Below are 20,022 nucleotides of genomic sequence, written 5' to 3'. Positions count from 1 at the left end.
GATATCTTTCTTTTGCACTATAAAAAAAATATATTCAGATGGGCCTAGTGAAAAAGTAAGATTACTGTCTAATGGCTACATCAGGGATCTAACATGTAGTGAGTGGTTATTGGCTGCCTATTGACCATCATGTGTTGTGTTCTCTGTAGGTGAAGTCTATGGTGAGAAACATGCCAAGTCCCCACTGCTTTCCTCCTGGGGAGAGCCAGTCTTGTTAAAAACCGAAGTCCAATTAACCTCTGTGGAAGGTAAGACTTTCATTCCCAAGAAGGAGTAGTAGAGACAAGGCTGGATAATCCAGCAAATCCTAAACAGCTTTAGGAAACCAGGAACCTGTTTGAGGTAAAGAATTGAAGGAGAAGACTAGTGAAATTTCTGCTGAATAATAATTTTGTGTGTGTGTGTGTGTGTGTGTGTGTGTGTGTGTGTTAAAGGTAAAGGTTCTCCCGTTTCCGACTCTAGGGGCCGGTGCTCATCTCCGTTTCAAAGCCGAAGAGCCAGTGCTATTTTTCTACTTGCATTTTTACATGCTTTCGAACTGCTAGGTTGGCAGAAGCTGGGACAAGTAACAGGCGCTCACTCTGTTACGCGGCACTCGGGATTCGACCCGCCAAACTGCCGATCTTCTGATTGACAAGCTATGATCTGACTTAGTGACAGATGTTCTCATCCCAACTGTGGTTCTAAGTCAAGTACTATATGTATGTTATTTTAGCTTTTCTGATTTTCTACCGAAACCCAAAATAATAGGCTGGACTAGAGATAGGTTCAGAAATTGGCAGTTGCTATTACACTGACCTACGGTGCTGTTCTCTTTGGTTTCCCCTGAAACAAGCCAATGAAATTAAAAGCTACCTTGAAGACAAGATCTTTTTTATTATTATTGCATATTCAGAAGAGAGGTAGTTTAAAAAAAAGCTCATTTTCTGTTTGGCAGCCAGGCATTGTTTGCCACACAGATGTTTTGAATTTTCGTTCATAATTTTGATCATTATTGATGGCTTGTTGCTTATGGGCTTCGGAGATTGAAACATCCTAAGAATGTTCTGAGTTGACTGTAGCAGAATGTAAATAGATAAAAGACTTATCTGTTTCAAAGCTCTTGTATATGTCAAGCTAATCATATGCGTACATATGACGTATTCCACAGATGCAGAATGCCATTGGCCAGATACTGAGTTGAATCGGCGGCGGAAGCGTTTTTGCAGCAAAGTCGAAGGTTATGGAAGTGTGTGCAGCTGTAAAGATCCTACACCTATAGAGTTCAATCCTGATCCAGTAAGTACAATAATTCTCCTTCACCAACTCTAGAAACAAAATTTCTAATTACATGGATTTAACTGACCCATCAAATGATTAATATGAGTTAGATAGATAGATAGATAGATAGATAGATAGATAGATAGATAGATAGATAGATAGATAGATAGAATGTTCAATCTGGCAATAACATTTACCAGACTATGTAGCTGGGAGTTATATTTTTTTTTAAAGATCTTTTATGTTCATCTGGTTTTTATATTTGTCCTTCATATCTTTTTTGTCTTTTACTTTATTTCCAATCTCTTCCTTTTTTTGCCAACTGTCTACTTCCCTGAATTTGAGAAACATGAGACAACTATAAATACTGCTGATAATCTTTTCTGAATTCTGCAACATATAAGTAGTACACTTTAAAACCTACTTACACAATCCTAATTCTGGAAGTGGTCAGACAATATTGGTTTCAGTTCATAATCTAAGTCTGAGACTACAGGCAAAGAAAAATTGCTTATATGAGACTTAGCTGTTCCCAGCTTTCCCCTTAAATCAGTGTTTCTCAATCTTGGTAACTTGAAGATGCATGGACCTTAGTTGCCCGATTTCCCCAGCTGTCAATTCTGAGAGTTGAAGACCACATATCCTCAGGAAACACTGCCATAAATGTTCAGGTGTAAGAAGAGAAAAATAAAAGGCACGCTGGGGGGAAAAGAGGTGTTGGCTATCTTAAATTTCTGTTTCTGGTGTTCCTGTTTTTAGCTCAAGGACAACACAGTTTTTGATGTACCTGTTGCTGTCATTGCAGGGAATAGACCCAACTACCTGTACAGGTGAGAGACAGTTAGTAGGGACAAAGTGATTGCTATGCAACGTCAAATAGAGAATTCATATATTTCTTGCTTGCCTAGTTTCTATTGGAAAATAATTTCCAGTTCCCAAATGGTGTGGTCAAGCTTTCTTGATTTTGTCCCTCTGAACAAAGAAAGTCTTCTAACCAGCAAGGAAGGGGAAAGGAAAGCACACAGTTGTCATACACAGAGTCAACTGTAAGATTTCACCTACAATAAAGTAAAAATGTAAATCTGAGATCCTGCAAATCTCATCCTTTGCTTATTTGTAAACAAAATTCATGTTCTAGGTAGTCAATTCTGATTGGCATAGAATACACAATTTGGGATTAAAGTGAACAAATATTAGTCAAGTTTATATCATTAATATTAGATTAGATTCAAGCTCCTATCTGAAAAGTGGGACATATATTCTATTAATACATTAAAAGGCTTTCTGGGAATCACAGCGTATATGTTAACCCTTCTCTTTTTAGGATGCTACGATCTCTGCTGTCAGCACAAGGGGTCAATCCTCAAATGATAACAGTTTTTATTGATGGATATTACGAGGTAAGTCATCAGGAGGGGTGGATCTGCTATTTTGGAGTTGTTATGGACTGAGGATGGCTTCATACTTCTACACTCTAACTATCCCCAAGTATAGGAGAGTCTTCTCTCTAGCCCGTTTCAATGTCTTGCCCTCAGCACTACTCAACGGGCGAGTTAAGAGGCTCCCGATTAGCGAGCGATTATGCCCCTGTGATAGGGCTGAGGTTGAAACTGTGGAGCATGTCTTTTTATACTGCCCTATGTATAACGCAGGCAGAACTAAATTACTGTCTCTCCTTAAAATAGACCCTTTTGGTCCCAATGCTAGTAATTTGGTCTTATATTGTTTAGGGGATGGCTCCTCATATATTACTTCTCAGGTCTCTAATTTTTTTTTAAGAGTTGTAACTATTAGAGGAGAATGTTGTAATTTCCCTCAGCCAAGGCTTCTGGTGTCCAATTGTCTATGATTTTACTTTCTCCATGTTTTTCTTTTGTTGTACTTGTACTTTGGTCTGTGACCACAAACAAATAAATAATAATAATAATACTTTTGAGGTGTGCAACTGTAGGGGGTTCAGGTACAGCACTTGGCCTTTGGGTGATATTCTGAACACCAAACAGTTAGTGAGTCCAAGACAAATCTTAATTTTCAAATTTAATTCAAATTAAAATTGCTCCCCTACTATATTCTCTTTTATCAAAGAATACACTTCACTGAGAACTTTTGAAAAGGCTCTCAAGATAAATGCAGAGCCTGCAGAGGACCAAAGGGTATACATTCTGCCTTTCGTCGCTAATCGCCTTTCACCTCGTTAGCAATGTGTGAAATGGGAACCTTAAGAGAGCCATCTTTATCTGAGCCTTGCAAATATATTTTGCCTAAAAACACTGAGGAGATTTTGTTTGATCCGTGCCTTATATGATTAATACTACTTCTTTCCTTTGTGTCTTGTCGTGAAATGTGTTCTGGGGGCAGTAATAATACTATAGGTAGTCCTCAACCTACGACCACAATTGAGCCCAAAATTTCTGTTGTTAACTGAGATGTTTGTTAAGCGAGTTTTCCCCATTTTGCAACCTTTTTTTGCCATAGTTGTTAAGTGAATCACTGCAGTTGATTAGTTAGTAACGTGGTTGCTAAGTGAAATTGGCTTCCCCCATTGACTTTGCTTGTCAGAAGGTTGCAAAAGGCGATCACATGACCTTGGGACACGGCAACTGTCATAAGTATGAACCAGTTGCCAGGCATCAGAATTTTGATCATGTGATCATGGGGATGCTTCAAAGGTCGTAACTGTGAAAACAGAAGTCACTTTTTTCAGTGCCATTGTAGACTTTGAACAGTCACTAAATGAACTATTGTAAGTCGAGGACTACCTGTATTTACTAACTGATATGCTTCAACTCAGACTTAGGTTTGATGGTCCATAAAGTAAAGCTGTTTTATTTCCTGAAAAGAAATACCTCTATTCACATGGTAGATACTCCTTTGCAGATTTGTTTTATTGCCACAGCAACTGTGTTTTCTGGCTAGAGAAGGACAGCATAAAAACAAGACTTTCAGGCACAGAAGGATTCAGTTTTATGTTTATGCATATATGAGAAAATAAATGGATTATTTTTTATAAGTAAGAAACTTCTAGATACGAAGTCTTGGGATCTCTGTAGATTTCAGAAATCAGTTTGAGCGAGAAGTCCACCTTAACAAACTAGATCCCTCAGCAATTGACCAGATGTATGATGAGGTTGACACCATCTAACTACTGAGATGTTTCATTGTAAATTGTATTTATGTCTGCCACTGGCTATCCCTGTAACATAGACTACTAACTCTGAAACCATGATATAATTATTTAATAGAATGCAAATGGAATATATATTCTGATCCACTTCTATCTTTGAACAAAATGAACAACTTTTATTCCATGTGCAAATAAAGAGCCTTCAATGTTTGGCATTGAAAAAAGCATATCATCAAATATATTATGACTACAATAATATATGCGAATGTGCCATTTTAAAAAGATAAGTAACTTATTGTATAGGAATTTGGATGGTAATTCTTATTTTTTTTTAGAAGCAGACAGTAATTTTCATTAGGTACATGAAGTTATGCGTCTTAAATTAAGGATCTGAAGGATGAAGTTCTAAGATATGTGACAACTGTAGGTAGTGTCAGAATGCAACACATTTTGAAAGCCTGAGGACTATAGTGGGCAGAACACTGATACAAAATTAAGAACTGTGTACAGCTTTCACTGCAAGTTGCATGTATTTCCTGCCTCAAAATAGTGATAAATTATTATTAAGCATTAATGGTTACAGAACACTGAGGACTATAATGAAAAAACTAGAGGCCACAGGTTGTTTACCCGTGTTCTAGAAATTATCTTGCCCAATCCCAGAAACATCTAAAGTGGGAAGAATTCATATCAAGATGATAATGAGCGCAATTCAGAAAACCTTCTGTACCTCACAAATTTCCTTTCATTTCCAGGAGCCAATGGATGTGGTTGAATTATTTGGCCTGAAGGGAATCCAACACACCCCCATCAGCATTAAAAATGCAAGAGTCTCTCAAGTGAGTGGCTCATTTTGTTGCCTTGACTGCTGCTTCAGTTAAATCAGGGGTGTCAAACTGCCGGCCCGCAGGCCAGATGCATCATGCTGAGACTGCGCCCACCACATTGCTGGCAATGACAAAAAAGTCATGATACGTCAACGCACCATGTGACGTTGCAAGTTTGACACCCCTGCATTAAACCATGACCTCCACTAGAAATCCTATTCTGTATATGTTATCCTCCAGACTGATTTGTGGTGGATGAGCTCAAGCACAAGCCTTGGCTCTCCATTCGGATTCTGGGCTTGAATTTGTCAGCCTTATATGATTAAAAATGCGAGGTATGTATCATTCTGCTTTGAGGCACCAACGAAGCCTAGAGATAAAGATGGTTGGTCTGAATGTTCTGAAAAGTAGATTTTCAGGAATGATTCTATTAGTATTAACATATTGATAAGAATGAACAGACTTTGAGAAACATCCTGATTCTTACTCCTTCTTTTGTCTCCATACAGCACTACAAGGCCAGTTTGACTGCCACATTCAACTTACACCCGGTAGGTTGAGTTAGCTTTTCTTTCTTTGCCAGTGTAGAGAGATCTTTTGATTTGGGAAAATTCTGCTTTGGAATGTGCTCTTCTATATAATTACTGAGAGCTACATAACATTAATTGAAGGGGTTATAATAATAAGTGCCTATTGAAAACCTTGAAGTTGCAGAAGTTCTTTTTCTTAAACATAACCGATGATGGCACATACGCATAATGCCATGCTTTTTAGAAATAAGGTTTTTGATTATTTAGGTGGTGCCAAAAAAGAAATGTCCTTATATTCATGGCTGGATTGTCAGCTTCCCAGAAATTTTTCCATTAAGTGAGAATGTGTATATAGTTTTGAAACACTGTAGGTTTCCTTCTATTTTGATTGTTTTATAGGATGCAAAGTTTGCTGTGGTATTGGAAGAAGACTTGGACATTTCCATTGATTTCTTCAGGTATTAATTGAATTCACTTTCTACCTTGGTCCTATTTTGTTTTGCCAGCAAAGAATAATAGGTGGGTTCTTCTGTCAGCGTGGCTGGCTAGTTTTAGGTCAGGCATGTCAAACTCGCAATGTCATGTGATGTCACACGACGTATCGGAGTTTTTTCCCCATTGCCGGCAATGGGGTGGGCGCGGTTTCGTTGTGATGCATCCGGCCCATGGGCCGGCAGTTTGACACCCCTGTTTTAGATGAATGTATTGCCGTTGACAATGAAAATAATAATAATAAGAAGAAGAAGAAGGAGAAGAAGAAGAAGAAGAAGAAGAAGAAGAAGAAGAAGAAGAAGAAGAAGAAGAAGAAGAAGAAGAAGAAGAAGAAGAAGAAGAAGAAGAAGAAGAAGAAGTTGGAAGGGACCTTGGAGGACATCTAGTCCAACCCCCTGCTCAGGCAGGAAACCCTATACCATTTCAGACAAATGGCTGGCCAGTCTTCTTAAAAACTTCCAGTGTTGGAGCATTCACCACTTCTGGAGGCAGGTTGTTCCACTGGTTAGTTGTTCTAACTGTCAGGAAGTTTCTCCTTAGTTCTAGGTTGCTTCTCTCCTTGACTAGTTTTTATCCATTGCTTCTTGTCCTGATTTCAGGTGCTTTGGAGAATAGCTTGACTCCCTCTTCTTTGTGGCAGCCCCTGAGATATTGGAACACTGCTATCATGTTACCCCTCACCCTTCTCTTCATTAAACTACACATACCCAATTCCAGCAACCGTTCCCTATATGTTTTAGCCTTCAATCCCCCAATCATCTCCATTGCAAGGGAAATACTGTAGGATAATAGTTCCTCCATCAAGCCCATCAGAAGAAATTCTGAAGGTCAGGAAAGATAACTTGGGTCACAGTATGCAAGCTGACACAGAAAAAGTCTTTAAACTGAGAAGTATGGATTAGCATTTGAACACAAAATGAGTCTGTAGATCTTAAGCAAAATGTCTGCATACATTTGAGGCTTGTTCAGCATCCCATTTTCCAATTCTTATACCCAACGTGAGGGCATATGTAGCGCATGTAACTCATTCATGTCATTAGTTTAGCTAGCACTTCATTGACTTTGTTCCAAGCAGTCTCATTTTCAAAAGAATGCCTCAATCTTAAGCAATTCACAGCATTGCTCTCATAAATCAAATCAGTGTTGGCTTATTCTTTGACATTCTTCTCCATTTTCTTAGCTTTCTAAGCCAGTCTGTCTATTTGCTGGAAGAAGATGACAGCTTGTATTGCATCTCTGCATGGAATGACCAGGTGAGTTATTTCTTACCCTGAACTCTTATCACGTTTTACCCTGTTGTCCTAAACTTGGATGAAGAATTGTGTGATGAGTTTCCTGCCGGTGAAGATTTACTAAATCTTTTTCTTTGGGCCATTAGGGGTATGAACATACCGCTGAAGACCCTTCACTTCTGTATCGTGTAGAGACCATGCCAGGGCTGGGCTGGGTGTTAAGAAAGACTCTGTATAAGGATGAATTGGAGCCCAAATGGCCAACACCAGAAAAGGTCAGTCTGATTTTTCAGGTTGTTTTTCTTTACTGATTAAGTCTCTCTCTCTCTCTCTCTCTCTCTCTCTCTCCCCCCCCCCGTGTGTGTGTTTAGGTTTATGGGCAGTTTTGCCTTACTACCATCTGGTATTCATAATGAGTTAATGGTAGCTTTTCTTGCATCATTAGGATTATGAGGCCATCTAGCATACTCTTTCTTAACCATTACAATTTCCAAATAAGTAAACTCAGTATTATTGCTAAAGACCATGTTGGCTGAGAAATTCTAGAAGATTACATCCATGTACTGTATCTAAAGTTCAACCCAGGTTCAGGAAGCCTGCTCCAACACTGTAGTCGAAAAGCTTCCACAATTAGGAAAAGTTATCTTTGGAGAGGCTTTAATTTTTTTATGCTTATACACATAAATGTAGCTTTAAGGTTTAAGCAGTTGTGCTTCATCCCCCAAATCATCTAGAATTGAACAAAAAAGAGCCAGGAGGAAAAGTTTCAGAAGTTGGTACATCAAGCTTTAAGTAGAACAGAATAAAATATTATATTAAAATAACTGACTTCATGATAGCTATTAAAACAACCTGCTGCTTTAATAATAATAGTGAGCTAATGTACCAGCGTCTTCTAATCTGATGTCTTCCAAATACTTTGAATTCCATTTCTAATTTTTTCCAACCACTAAGCTCAGAGGAACAGGTCTGGAGGAGCTGGGTTGAGAAAGGCAAATTTAGTTTCTTCCTAAAGAAACTCTTCATAAAGGCAAGCATAGGCAAGCATTGCTTAGAAGTCATTTTATTGATTGGACTTGGCAAAGCAATTGAGAATGCTTAATACAGGTCTAACAATTAACACAATTGAATAATATTTGGCCATGTATGTGTGTGTATTTTCTAATGACTTCACACCATCCTCAGCTATTCGTGCAATTTAAATATCATGTTGTGAGCACGCAGGTGTTTTTAAAAAATGTGGGATGTAAAAGAACAACGAAAGCATTAGAAGAGCATTAGAAATGCATTTTTAAAGCATTTAGGTTTTACTTAAGTAATAAGCTCAGCAACTTGCCATTTTTATAATACTCAGACTATTTTTTTTTAAAAAAATCAAGGACCATTATGTGACTAGCAGGTACATAATGCCATATAATTGCATTTGTCAGGGCTTCTAAAAAGGCCTGACTTCTAATGCCAAAGAAAATAACTGAAATCAAACACAACAAAAAGTATTCCCATTTTGTCCAGATTTTATGCTTGTCTATAAAGTATGCATTGGAACAGAAATCTCTGCCAGGATACATTCCATTTTCAAAATTGAGAAATAATAAGAGCCTGCATCTGAAACTTGGGCTGAATTAACTTTTGCTTCAAACCTCAAGAGGGTTTTAAACGGTGTAGATGCTTATGGGGGCTGCAGCAAAATAAGCTGCTCTCCGAAAAAGTCTTCTTCTCTGTGTTGTATTTTGTCTGCTTTCTTCTCTCAGCTTTGGGACTGGGACATGTGGATGCGCATGCCAGAACAGCGGAAAGGACGTGAATGCCTCATCCCAGATGTATCCCGCTCGTATCACTTTGGCATTGTTGGCCTCAACATGAATGGCTACTTCCACGTGAGTGACCCTTCTTAATTTAAATGCAGAAATAGTAGCTTTTGTTTGTATCCTTATTTATCCCCACAATAAATTGTTTGGGTGTTGAGAGGTTTCAATTGGAGAAGAAGGACAGTTAGATTGTTCAGTTTGACATGTTTCCTCACCTTTCAAACAATGTCTACCAATGGCAGCATAATTTTGGAGAAAGGAGAAGCTGATATTTTAATAGCCTAGGCTAATCTCCTATATTAATATTCAAAGACCATTACAAGTAAATGGAACTCCTCTGGATGGGCAAAATAGGTTTTAAAGCTTCATCTTCTGCTTGTGAGCACTCAGAGAAAATTGAGTTACTGACTTAGGTAATAGAATAGAGGACTAGACTAACTATGAATTGACTGAGGAAAGCAATTGATATCGTCTTCAGTTGATTTATTCCCTAATCCAAATGTTTGCAATTTGTCCTTTTAGTCAAACATTGATAAGCAAAACTCAGCAACTAAGCACAGCTTTCCCCAATGATTGCTTTTAGGCTTATCTATGATACAAATAAGATGGTTTAGCTGCAGTTGTTCTTCTTTGGACAATGATGCAAATGTTTGTATGCAGTGTCAGCAGCCATGGTACTCTCGCTGCTGTACTTCAGAGGAAAAAGTGTAAAGCTAGGGTAAATGATGCTTGAAACCGCTTTTTTCCCCCATTCATATTTTTCTAGGAAGCGTATTTCAAAAAGCACAAGTTCAACACAGTCCCCAACGTACAACTTAAGAATGTGGAGAGGTAAGGAGACATGGATGCCTTCTGACCTAAGCATAAGCTTTCCTGTGTAGGCAACTCACTAATATGAATGTAGCCATATCAGAGTGCTTGAGGAACATGAGCAAGTCAAAATCAACCCTAATATAATACTCTTGGCAGGAGAGCTTACCCAGGATGGAAATTAGATTCCCTTACTAATAGAGGGACTATTTAGTAATGCCCCACCAAGAGTAGACTTGTAAATTATAACTCAGTGGTTGCCTCTTGGCAGCTTCTAGTTTGGTTCAAACAAATATACAAGCAAATGTTCCATATCATGAGCACAAGGTACAAGAAGAAAGAATGGAATAAAAATAGAGGAGCAGAAATGTAAGAGCAATTAGTTTGGGGCAGCTTGGTTTAATAGGCGCTTTCATGTGTATTATTTGCGGGGGGGGAAACATTTCGTTACAGAAAACTCAGTATACATTAAGTAAATAAATAAAAAGCACTTCAAATTGTATATCACATTTGAGCAACAGCCCACAGACTATAAAATGCCTTTACAAAAAGAATGGGGTGGACATTTTGGGATTAACAGTACCTGCTTTAATACCTGCGGTACTTACTGGCCTTGTTTATCTCTGCAATCATTCCCTGAGATTATTATTTGAGCCCTGTGTAAATACACACACACACACACACACACACACACAAACCAACACACATAAACAAACAAATACCAACGCCTGTAGATTTTGCCTTTTCCTCTGTTTCTGAGGAGTTTTTTTTGAAAGTGGAAGTAGAAGCTTCTGGATGATAAATCATTTGGTAGAACTTCAGCAGCAAAATGGCTGAAGTTTGTCAATATGATTTTAGGCCATGTTTTAAGGATCGGCAGGAAGCTAAGGATGGAAATAAGAAGAGCCCCCCCCCTGCACACTTAAGATTTCACTGCTTCTTTTGGCAGGAATGGATGTGGAGATGGGAGAAGAAAGCACACTGCTGCAAATCAGCCATTTTGCCACCATCTTTTAATGCCACAGTCTTAGAGTATGCAAAATGTCCCATCTCTCTATAGCAGGGCTCCCCAATCCCTGGCCCGCAGCCCAGTACTGGGCTGTGACTTGTTCAGAATTGGGACGCACGAGCGTAAAGCCGGTGCATGTGTGAGTAGACAGCCCTTGCGTGAACAGTGGGCCAGCGTACACACACGCTAGTGCCCGCCGGCCTGCCACTTGCGCAAGGGCTGTGTGCAGCATGCGCCAGCCTGCCACTCAAGTGGCCCAGTTCCCCTCCACCTTCACACACACACACACCCGCTGGGCCGCCAAGCCACAAAGGTTGGGAACTGCTGCTCTACTGAGTATTAAGCAATTCAGTTTTGGTTCTGACTTTTTATTTCTCTTTCCACTGTATAGTTTAAAGAAAGATGCATATGAAATTGAACTTCATCGTCTGCTCAGGTACCTTATGTGTTAAAAAATGGATCATTGAAACTGACAGAGAGGTGAATTTCTTATATGGCCTGATCTAATATGCAAAATGTTAGGGCTTTGGAATTATGATGCCTAAAAGCTGAATCCAGAAGAACATTGTGGCCAATTTGGCAACTAGCATACCTTTTAAAAATATTTTGATTTTGAAATAGGAAAGGCATGGAGTTCCTCAGGGGTTGGTTCTCTCGCCCCTCCTGTTCAACATCTATATGAAGCCGCTGGGTGAGATCATTCGTGGTTTCGGGGTGGGGTATCATCAGTATGCTGATGATACCCAACTTTTTCTCTCCACCCCGAACCAACCCAGCGATGCCCTCACCGTGATGTCCCGTTGCCTGGAGGCGGTTCAGGTCTGGATGGGGAGAAACAGGCTTCATCTCAATCCCGCCAAGACTGAGTGGCTGTGCATATCGGCATCTCGGGTTAACCAGACTATTCCATCTCTAACGATGGGGGGTGAGGTGTTACCCCCCGTTGATAGGGCTCGCAACTTGGGCGTCCTCCTTGACTCCTGGCTCAACTTTGAAGACCATATAGGAGCCGTGACCAGGGGGGCTTTTGCCCAGGTTCGCCTGGTGCGCCAGTTGCGACCCTATCTGGACCGAGATGCCCTACGCACAGTCACTCATGCGCTCGTGACCTCCCGTTTAGACTACTGCAACGCTGTCTACATGGGGCTGCCCTTGAGGACCACTCGGAGGCTTCAGCTGGTGCAGAATGCGGCCGTGCGAGTTGTGATGGGGGTCTCCCGATACTCCCATGTAACACCTCTACTCCGTGAGCTGCATTGGCTCCCAGTTGCCCTCCGGGTGAGATTCAAGGTGCTGGTGATGACCCATAAAGCCCTAAATGGCTTGGGTCCGGGATATCTGAGGGAACACCTGCTGCCGGCATCAAGCTCCCTTCGTCCAGTGCGCTCCCACAGGGAGGGTCTTCTCAGGGTGCCACCGGTAAGAGATTGCCGGCGGACGACACCCAGGGATAGGGCCTTCTCAGTGGGTGCGCCTGCCCTTTGGAACCAGCTGTCAGTGGAGCTTAGGACTGCCCCCGACCTCCGTTCATTCCGCCAGGACCTGAAGACCTGGCTCTTCGAGCTCTCTGGCCCAGGCTGAGAATTTTAATTTTAGTTTTAATCTTAATTTTAACTGGGGTTTTACTTATGCAGGGACGAATATAATTTTTTAATTTGTTTTTAACTTTTGTATTTTTGTTTTTAATCACCCTGTAAACCGCCCTGAGTCCTTCGGGAAAGGGCGGTATATAAATGTAATAAAATAAATAAATAAAAAATAAATTTTATTATCTCTCAAAGCCAGTTAATATTTTTTGGATTGTATGTTCCTGTTTAGTATCTTTAATGTGGCACTTGCTTCATATTATGGACTTTTCTGTCTGCTTGCCTCTCTGATCTTGTCTTATTTTTACCCACTTCTTCAGTGAGGCTGAAGTTCTAGATCATACCAAAAATCCTTGTGAGGATTCTTTTGTCCCAGACACTGAAGGAAAAACCTACGTGATGTACGTAAAGATGGAGCAGGAGGCAGATTTCACTACTTGGACTCAGCTTGCCAAGGTATTTGATAGATAGATGACAGATAGATAGATAGATAGATAGATAGATAGATAGATAGATAGATAGATAGATAGATAGATAGACAGACAGACAGACAGACAGACAGACAGACATAAACTTAACAAATATAATCAGAAACAGAAGCAAGGAAAACAGAAAAGAAACTGTAAATAAAGACAAGGTTTTTAAGAACTGTAAAATTGAAACAAAAACATTGAAATGACATTGATAATCTACATATTAAAATATCTTATATCAATTTGAAAGTTGAAAAAGTGTTAACATAATGCAATATAAGTGTCATATAGTCATTAACAGCTTTAGGCAGTATGATTTAACTTATAAATTATAAGCTAATTAAAAAGCAATAACTTATAAATTTTAAAGAGTTTAGCAAACTATAAAAAAGGGAAAAATGCTAAATGTTAAAAGTTTGTGTTAGGAGAAAATGAACTTGAGATGTAGTACAAATCTGCTTATAAAATTATAATCAAATAATACCTCTCACATTCTTTTCTATCAGATTTTTTTTAAAAAAGAAACTTCCCTTTAACATTGATTCATACACCCATAACTTAATTTACCATTCTTTTACAGAAGGAATTATTTGTACTTTCCATTAAGAAGTATACAATATTCTAGTAGCTATTGCCATGTACAAAATCTAATTCGTTTTGTAGGAATATTTGGTTTAATAATTGGTAAAAAGATAACAGGATAAAAAGAAGAAAAAATCCCACCGTTAAAGTCTGTTTAATTTTCACCTTTACTTCTTGCCCAACCTAGGATAAGGTTGAAGAGGCATTCCTGCTCATATTTAGGCTACACCATATTGCAGGCCAGTACTGAAAGCTCTTTAGAAGCACTCAGCTGGTTTAGATTTTGAATCTTTAGTCATATGATTCATTCAGTCTTGCTGTCAGACATTTATAACTTGTTCTTTTAGTGCCTCCACATCTGGGATCTGGATGTCCGGGGGAATCATAAAGGACTATGGCGGCTCTTTCGGAAAAAGAATCACTTCTTGGTCGTAGGAGTCCCTGCCTCTCCATATTCGTAAGTCTTCTTTGTGGGCCAAGATAGACTTAATTGTTGTATAAAACTTTTCTTTTTCCTGTCAGACTTTTGTGCCCAGATTATTTGGTTAGGCACCTTTTCTTTTGATGTTACAGATGTTGTTCTTAAAGAAAATGTCAGATTAAATGTTTCCCGCCCCCCAAAGGGACTCAAGGAGATATCTCCTGTTATGGGTAATTAGCATCCATCCATTGCTTAGCTCTGCTGCAAGTTGGTACTTATTTAATTCTTCAGTGAAATGGACATTGTGTCGAACTTTAAAGCAAGAAGTGCTAATGGGACTACAGAACCCCTTGTAATCTTTAGATGTAGTTCCAAAGGCTTTCAAATTGCAATTTTTAACATGCAGAAAGGAGAAACTGTTAAATTCACGACTGGACAGCAATCATATTAAAATAATTTGAATTACATTTACATGTATATTTAATAAAATCAACTGTTGTCCAAGTCCCACTCTTTACTTTTTGGAAACACTGCCCAGTCTTCACCGGCTCAAGGTTGACTCAGCCTTCCATCCTTCCAAGGTCAGTAAAATGAGGATCCAGATTGTTGAGGGCAATAAGCTGATGCTGTAAACCACTTAGGGCTGTAAAGCACTATGAAGTGGTATATAAATCTAAGTGATACTGCTATTGCTATATTGTTTAAAAGCCAGATGTGATCCTTGGGCCAGCATAAATTGTGCACCCTTGCTTTTCAGTGAATTGTAATTCCCCATGATTGTTCAGAGGATGAAGACATTTAAACTAGGAATCAGAGGATCATAGAAAGAATTGATTATAAGTGTCATTTTGATGGGAATAGCAGCCTAATAAAAGCAAAAGGAAGGCATCTACTGGAAACACACAGTTTATTTAGTAGTGGATGATGAAAAGTTGTATTGTGTATCTTCATAGAGTAGAACAACTATGAAAAGATAAGCAGGAAGGGGCAAAAGCTGAAAGATATTCTGCATTTTGTGCATACAAAATATTCCAAATCCAGTCTCCATGTAAACGCACTGGTTAATACTTTAGTTGGATACTATGGAGGATTAGTGCAAATCAGACAGCACTGCTTAGGTTAAATGGATGTATTGCAATCCAACTTACCCAGCTTGCATTTCCCCTAACCTCAGTTATTGACTGATATTTTAGAATTCTAAAGTTGAGACTTGGTGCTTCTAGAAAGCACCGGATTAGAAAATTCTGTAATACTTTGCCCGTCAAGACAGTTTTATATATTTTTGTTACTCGTCCTATTGAATCTACGTTTCCACCTCCTTTTCTGTACTGGTAATTCCAGACCAATTTCCTTTTTTCCTAGATTCAAAAAACCTTCTTCAGTGACACCAATCTACATGGAACCCCCAGCCAAGGACGAGGCAGCAGGAGCCATAGCAGCAGGAGCAGAGCAAACATGAAGCAGAACATGGAATGTTTGACCATATTGCCTTCATAGCCTGCAGAATAAGGGGGCAGAGGAACACTTAAAGCTCTCTGGGATTGGCTTTTCTCTGGAAGCCTTGAGAAGTAGGACAAGCCAAAGGGGGCTCTCCCTATCCCCCAACCTCAGGCTGTTGCTGAGAGTGGATAAATTGCCTTGGAAGAACAGGCATCTTTAATATTTTTCTAAGCCACTGAAACAATGCAGTTGTCTCATTTTTAATATTGATGCTTTACTAATTGTGGGCCACTATTTCCCCAAATTGGGGTTCGGCCTGAGGGAGCTGTTTGAAAGGGATTGATTCCCTTTAGAAGCTCTTTCCACATTGTTACCTGAGGATATGTAATTTTTTTTTTAATTTATTAGTTTGCTGCAGTGGTCAGCCACCTTCTAATGGCTGTTTTCTTGCTTTATATGCTGGTTTTGGAGGTGAGTAATAAGGATGGGAATAGTTCCTGGAAAGCATATGGGGCCATTTCTTAAACCCACTATACGGTACCACCACCTGGCTTGTGACTTTATGGCCAGTGATTCACATGCACACGAAGAAGAGTTTTGTGGTCTTGGCTTCGTGATCAAAGGGTACAAGCTGCAAAAGAACTGCATGTGTTTACTGTGTACTGAATGTCCTGGTCACTCAGGCTCAGAATTCCCTTTTTCCTCATCCTCTCCTCCTATTGAGCAGAGATGGCCACAAAAGGTGGTCACTTTCAAAGCTACGGCGTCTAGGTTCCCGATGGATCTGTATGGATCCAGCAAAGGCAGTTGGTCTTGGCTGAAATACTTGAAAAGATACAGGCTACATGGTTTGGTCATTTCCATAAAATGCTTGCAGGAAGAGCCAAGCAACAGTAAAGAAGAAAAGTGCCTTGAGCAAGCAGGTGCTGGCCTGGGAAGCTTTAGTGTTTACCAGTATATCAGGGTGCAGAAGTAGTAAATGAGTCAGATTAAATCTTACTTCTGAGTGAGGCTGGTCTATAGGTTCTGAAAACCAAACCCAGAAGTAGCCAGCCATCATAGGGTCTTTCTTTGGCCCCAAAGTATGCATCTGGAAGATTTTCATACTAAGTCCTAAGAAAGGGCAATTTGGGGCTCTAGATAGTTAATCAGAGGTGAAATGGTGTGGGGAGAGAGAGGAAGTAGCAATTCAGGGATAAAGAGGAAATCATGTTTTCCTCTTAGATATCCTGTGCCTTATGGGGAAGAGGGAAGGTTTTAGGTCTCGAAAGTGACTTTCAATATATTCACACCATGAATATATTAAGGAAAAAGGAAATGAGCATTTCCCTCAAGGAACAACTAGATTCTAGTTTGAAGCCACCTTTCCTTCATTTAGTTGAGTTACCACTTTGTGTTTTCTTCTTTTTCCTCACTGTCCTCCAAACGTGTCCGATACCAGTATGAGTTCAAAAGTAAATACCTTTTTTTGTCCATAAGGCAGCTTAAAAACTTCTTGAAATATTTTGTTTTGATTAGTTAGTTAATGCACGTTTCTCTTGAAACTCAGGCTACTACTTATTCTAGAGCCCAAGGCTTCTGTGCTTGAATGAGGCCTCAAGTAGGACTTCTGACCTAACACTCTCATAAATATGATATTTGCAGAGGTCACTGTAGTGGCTGGTTCATCTGAGGATTTCTGCCAACAAAAATTGCGGTCATCATGGCCCTATCAGTCTTCAGGGAAGATAGTAGTCTTCCATTTGCAGGATAAATGTGAACCCTAGTGTCAGAGTACAGCAGTGCTGCTTTTGCTCTGCCTTGACTTAATTTCCTGCCCTGTTATGTGAAGGAGAAATGGCTTTTTCTAAAGAAACACGGAAGAGACATAACTTACTAAGATTCCTGATCATGATGTTATTAGGTGTTTTTTAAGTGTGCAATTGTGCACCAGGAAAAAAAAATGTTCTCTGCAAATGCGGAGTCTTTCTCATGGCGGATGAAATGGCTCTCATTTTGGAGCACTAGCACTTCGGCCATTTTGGACTCGTGTAATCTCCCAAAGCCTGTGAGAATATTAAGTAGCTAGTTCTATTAACGGGGAGTCAACAACTTACACTTTTGGGAAATGTGCTGTGTTTTTTGTCCCTTATTTATTGGGCCACTGGGACTGAAGAAAACAATCCAGTCCCTTGATTTATATGATGGTTCGATCCCATAATACTGGGAATAGAGATTTCATATCAGGAAGAGATCCTAAAGGCTATTTTGGGGGAGTAGGAGGGGGAAGAGATTGATAGATTTGGTATCAAGTATATTATAAATGTGTGTTTCCCCCCCCTCTTCTATTTGTACAGGGGTCTTCAAACTTGGCCCTTTTATGACTTGTGGGCTTCAACTCCCAGAATTCCTCAGCCAGGCATACTTCAATTCCGTGAGTTGAAGTCCACAAGTCAAAAAAGGGCCAAGTTTGAAGACCCCTGTATTTGTAGATGTAAAGTTATTTTCGGATTTAATTATTAGGGTCTTCAAAATCTTTGATAGGAGAAAGATGTATTAGGCCATGTTTGGGGGGGGGATTCAGGAACACTGCTGATCATTGATTGGTTCTCCTTACCATCAGCTCTGGTGTCTGTAGTCCCTTAAACCCTTGGTAGAGAAGAGCATGTGTCACTCCCCTCTATTGCGTTTTTATAGTAGAAAGTCCATTTCCGCAAATCTGAAAACCCTGCTCACTTTATATAATACTTAAATTAGGGTGGTGGAGGCCCCTACACTTCCAAATGCCATCTCTTTCTGAACGGCATTTTCTGTACTGTGATGCAAGGTTATTTTGTTAAGCCAGAACTACATTGTTTTATCAGGTCCAACTTTTGCCTTGTCTAGCCAAGTGTAGAACACCCGACAATGATGAAGTGCTATGGAAAGGAAGGTTACTTCGATGCAATATCTATGAGAAGTTTATTAAATGGTTTGCGGTATGTTGGGGAAGGGATCAATAAAATGCTAGAGATGATAATTCTTCTCATCAAGGCCAGTTCATCCTTGAAGATAAAGGCAAAAGTCTAGAGATCCATGAATGCTTTGCTGTTTATACATCAAAAGGCAGTTGGAGTAAATAGACCTAGAAGATTCTTGTACTAAATAAAATTATTTGCCCCTGTTAAGTGCAATGTATAGCCAAGAAGAAACAGCTGGCAGCAGGGGAAGAAAATGGCAGGTTTATGCTGATTTTATTTTCCTTGCATCTAATTGTAAAAAATAAAGTCTTAAAAATTTTCTTTTTCTTACCAAAAATGCATCTTCATAAAATTTCCTGAAGATGTTTACATCTGATGCTTCTATTATATCAGTGTAAGGTGTGGAGGAGAAAGAGCAGTATTCGTCTCCTTGGTTAAAATGAGATTTTTGTCCTCATCAAACAACAAATAAATCTAGGGGATCTGATATGACTAATGCCATTCTTTTACAGACTACACTATGCAGAAAATGGCAGGTTGACATTTATCTTCAACTATGCTTATACACTCATTCTGGTTAGCCACTCTTAAAAGACAGAATACTAGGTGAAATTAATTTCATGGAAGGCAATTATTATTAGCTCCATAAAACAATTGAGAGTTGTGTGTGTGTGTGTGTGTGTGTGTGTGAGTAAAGAATGAAATAACCAAGTGATTGTCCTTTTTGAGATTTTGTTTAAATTTGAACTGTCACAAAACACTTAGCAGTTTTCAGGCATGCCTAAAACAATGGGATATATTCAGATATTGCTAGATTGATTGTCATATTGTGGCCTAAATTGCTTATCAGAATGCAAGTCTCATCTTACCCCATTCTGGATACAATTATGCTTGGCTCCATAGTTGCAACATCAAAACTGATATTACGGTCTTCTGAATAAATTCCATCTTGGCTAGACTTACTCTTGCTGCCCTTTTTTCTGTTGTTGATTCTCTCTCTCTCTTTCTCTCCCTCCCTCCCTCCCCCTCTCTCTTGTTTATTTTTTCCCTTTCTGGTGTTCAACTTAAGCTAAGAGTGGTGCACTTTTGTGGCCTGAGTGCTCCTCGTTTGTACAGTCAGGGAGGGAAGAAATTGGGCTGGCTGCTTTTTGAAATCCCATGTGCCTGTGTTTTCCAAAAATAAAGATGGCAGAATTGTTGCATCTCCTATCTTTTACATCTCTATGCATGGTGATGTCTTTTCCTGCAAATAAAGGCTGTCCTTTCTTAGTAGGTGTGGCATAGATTGTCATTTTATCCCGAGAAACTTGTATTGTGTTCTCCATTTCCTTATCCTCTCAGGTCCTCAAAAGGCACAAATAATAAATTCTGTCCTGGGTTTACAGAAGTTTTCTGAATTGATCGTCATCTGCAAACAGTACAGTTATTCCTCGACTTACAGCAGTTCATTTAGTGACTATTTGAAGTTACAACAGCACTGGAAAAAATG

General features: G+C 39.4%; 1 protein-coding gene across 1 annotated transcript in view; it reads left to right on the top strand.

Annotated features, from left to right (window-relative positions):
* The window catches only part of POMGNT1 (protein O-linked mannose N-acetylglucosaminyltransferase 1 (beta 1,2-)), a 32,845-nt gene extending 13,040 nt beyond the window's left edge, over positions 1-19,805 (top strand). The window contains exons 8-22 of the mRNA XM_083358673.1: positions 150-248; positions 1,151-1,278; positions 2,020-2,090; positions 2,585-2,660; positions 5,140-5,223; positions 5,721-5,762; positions 6,141-6,199; positions 7,414-7,486; positions 7,612-7,740; positions 9,217-9,342; positions 10,040-10,104; positions 11,484-11,528; positions 12,999-13,134; positions 14,081-14,190; positions 15,517-19,805. Of these exons, the coding sequence (XP_083214799.1) occupies positions 150-248; positions 1,151-1,278; positions 2,020-2,090; positions 2,585-2,660; positions 5,140-5,223; positions 5,721-5,762; positions 6,141-6,199; positions 7,414-7,486; positions 7,612-7,740; positions 9,217-9,342; positions 10,040-10,104; positions 11,484-11,528; positions 12,999-13,134; positions 14,081-14,190; positions 15,517-15,613 (1,340 nt within the window). The 3' untranslated portion in view covers positions 15,614-19,805. The remainder of the gene's footprint in view (positions 1-149; positions 249-1,150; positions 1,279-2,019; positions 2,091-2,584; positions 2,661-5,139; positions 5,224-5,720; positions 5,763-6,140; positions 6,200-7,413; positions 7,487-7,611; positions 7,741-9,216; positions 9,343-10,039; positions 10,105-11,483; positions 11,529-12,998; positions 13,135-14,080; positions 14,191-15,516) is intronic.
* The last annotated feature ends 217 nt before the right edge of the window (positions 19,806-20,022 follow it).

The sequence above is a fragment of the Vipera ursinii genome (assembly GCF_947247035.1).
Source record: "Vipera ursinii genome assembly, chromosome: 3".
In the NCBI taxonomy this organism is placed as follows: domain Eukaryota; kingdom Metazoa; phylum Chordata; class Lepidosauria; order Squamata; family Viperidae; genus Vipera; species Vipera ursinii.
The sequence above is the reverse complement of the archived record's forward strand: the minus strand, read 5'-3'. Positions and strand labels throughout refer to the sequence as shown.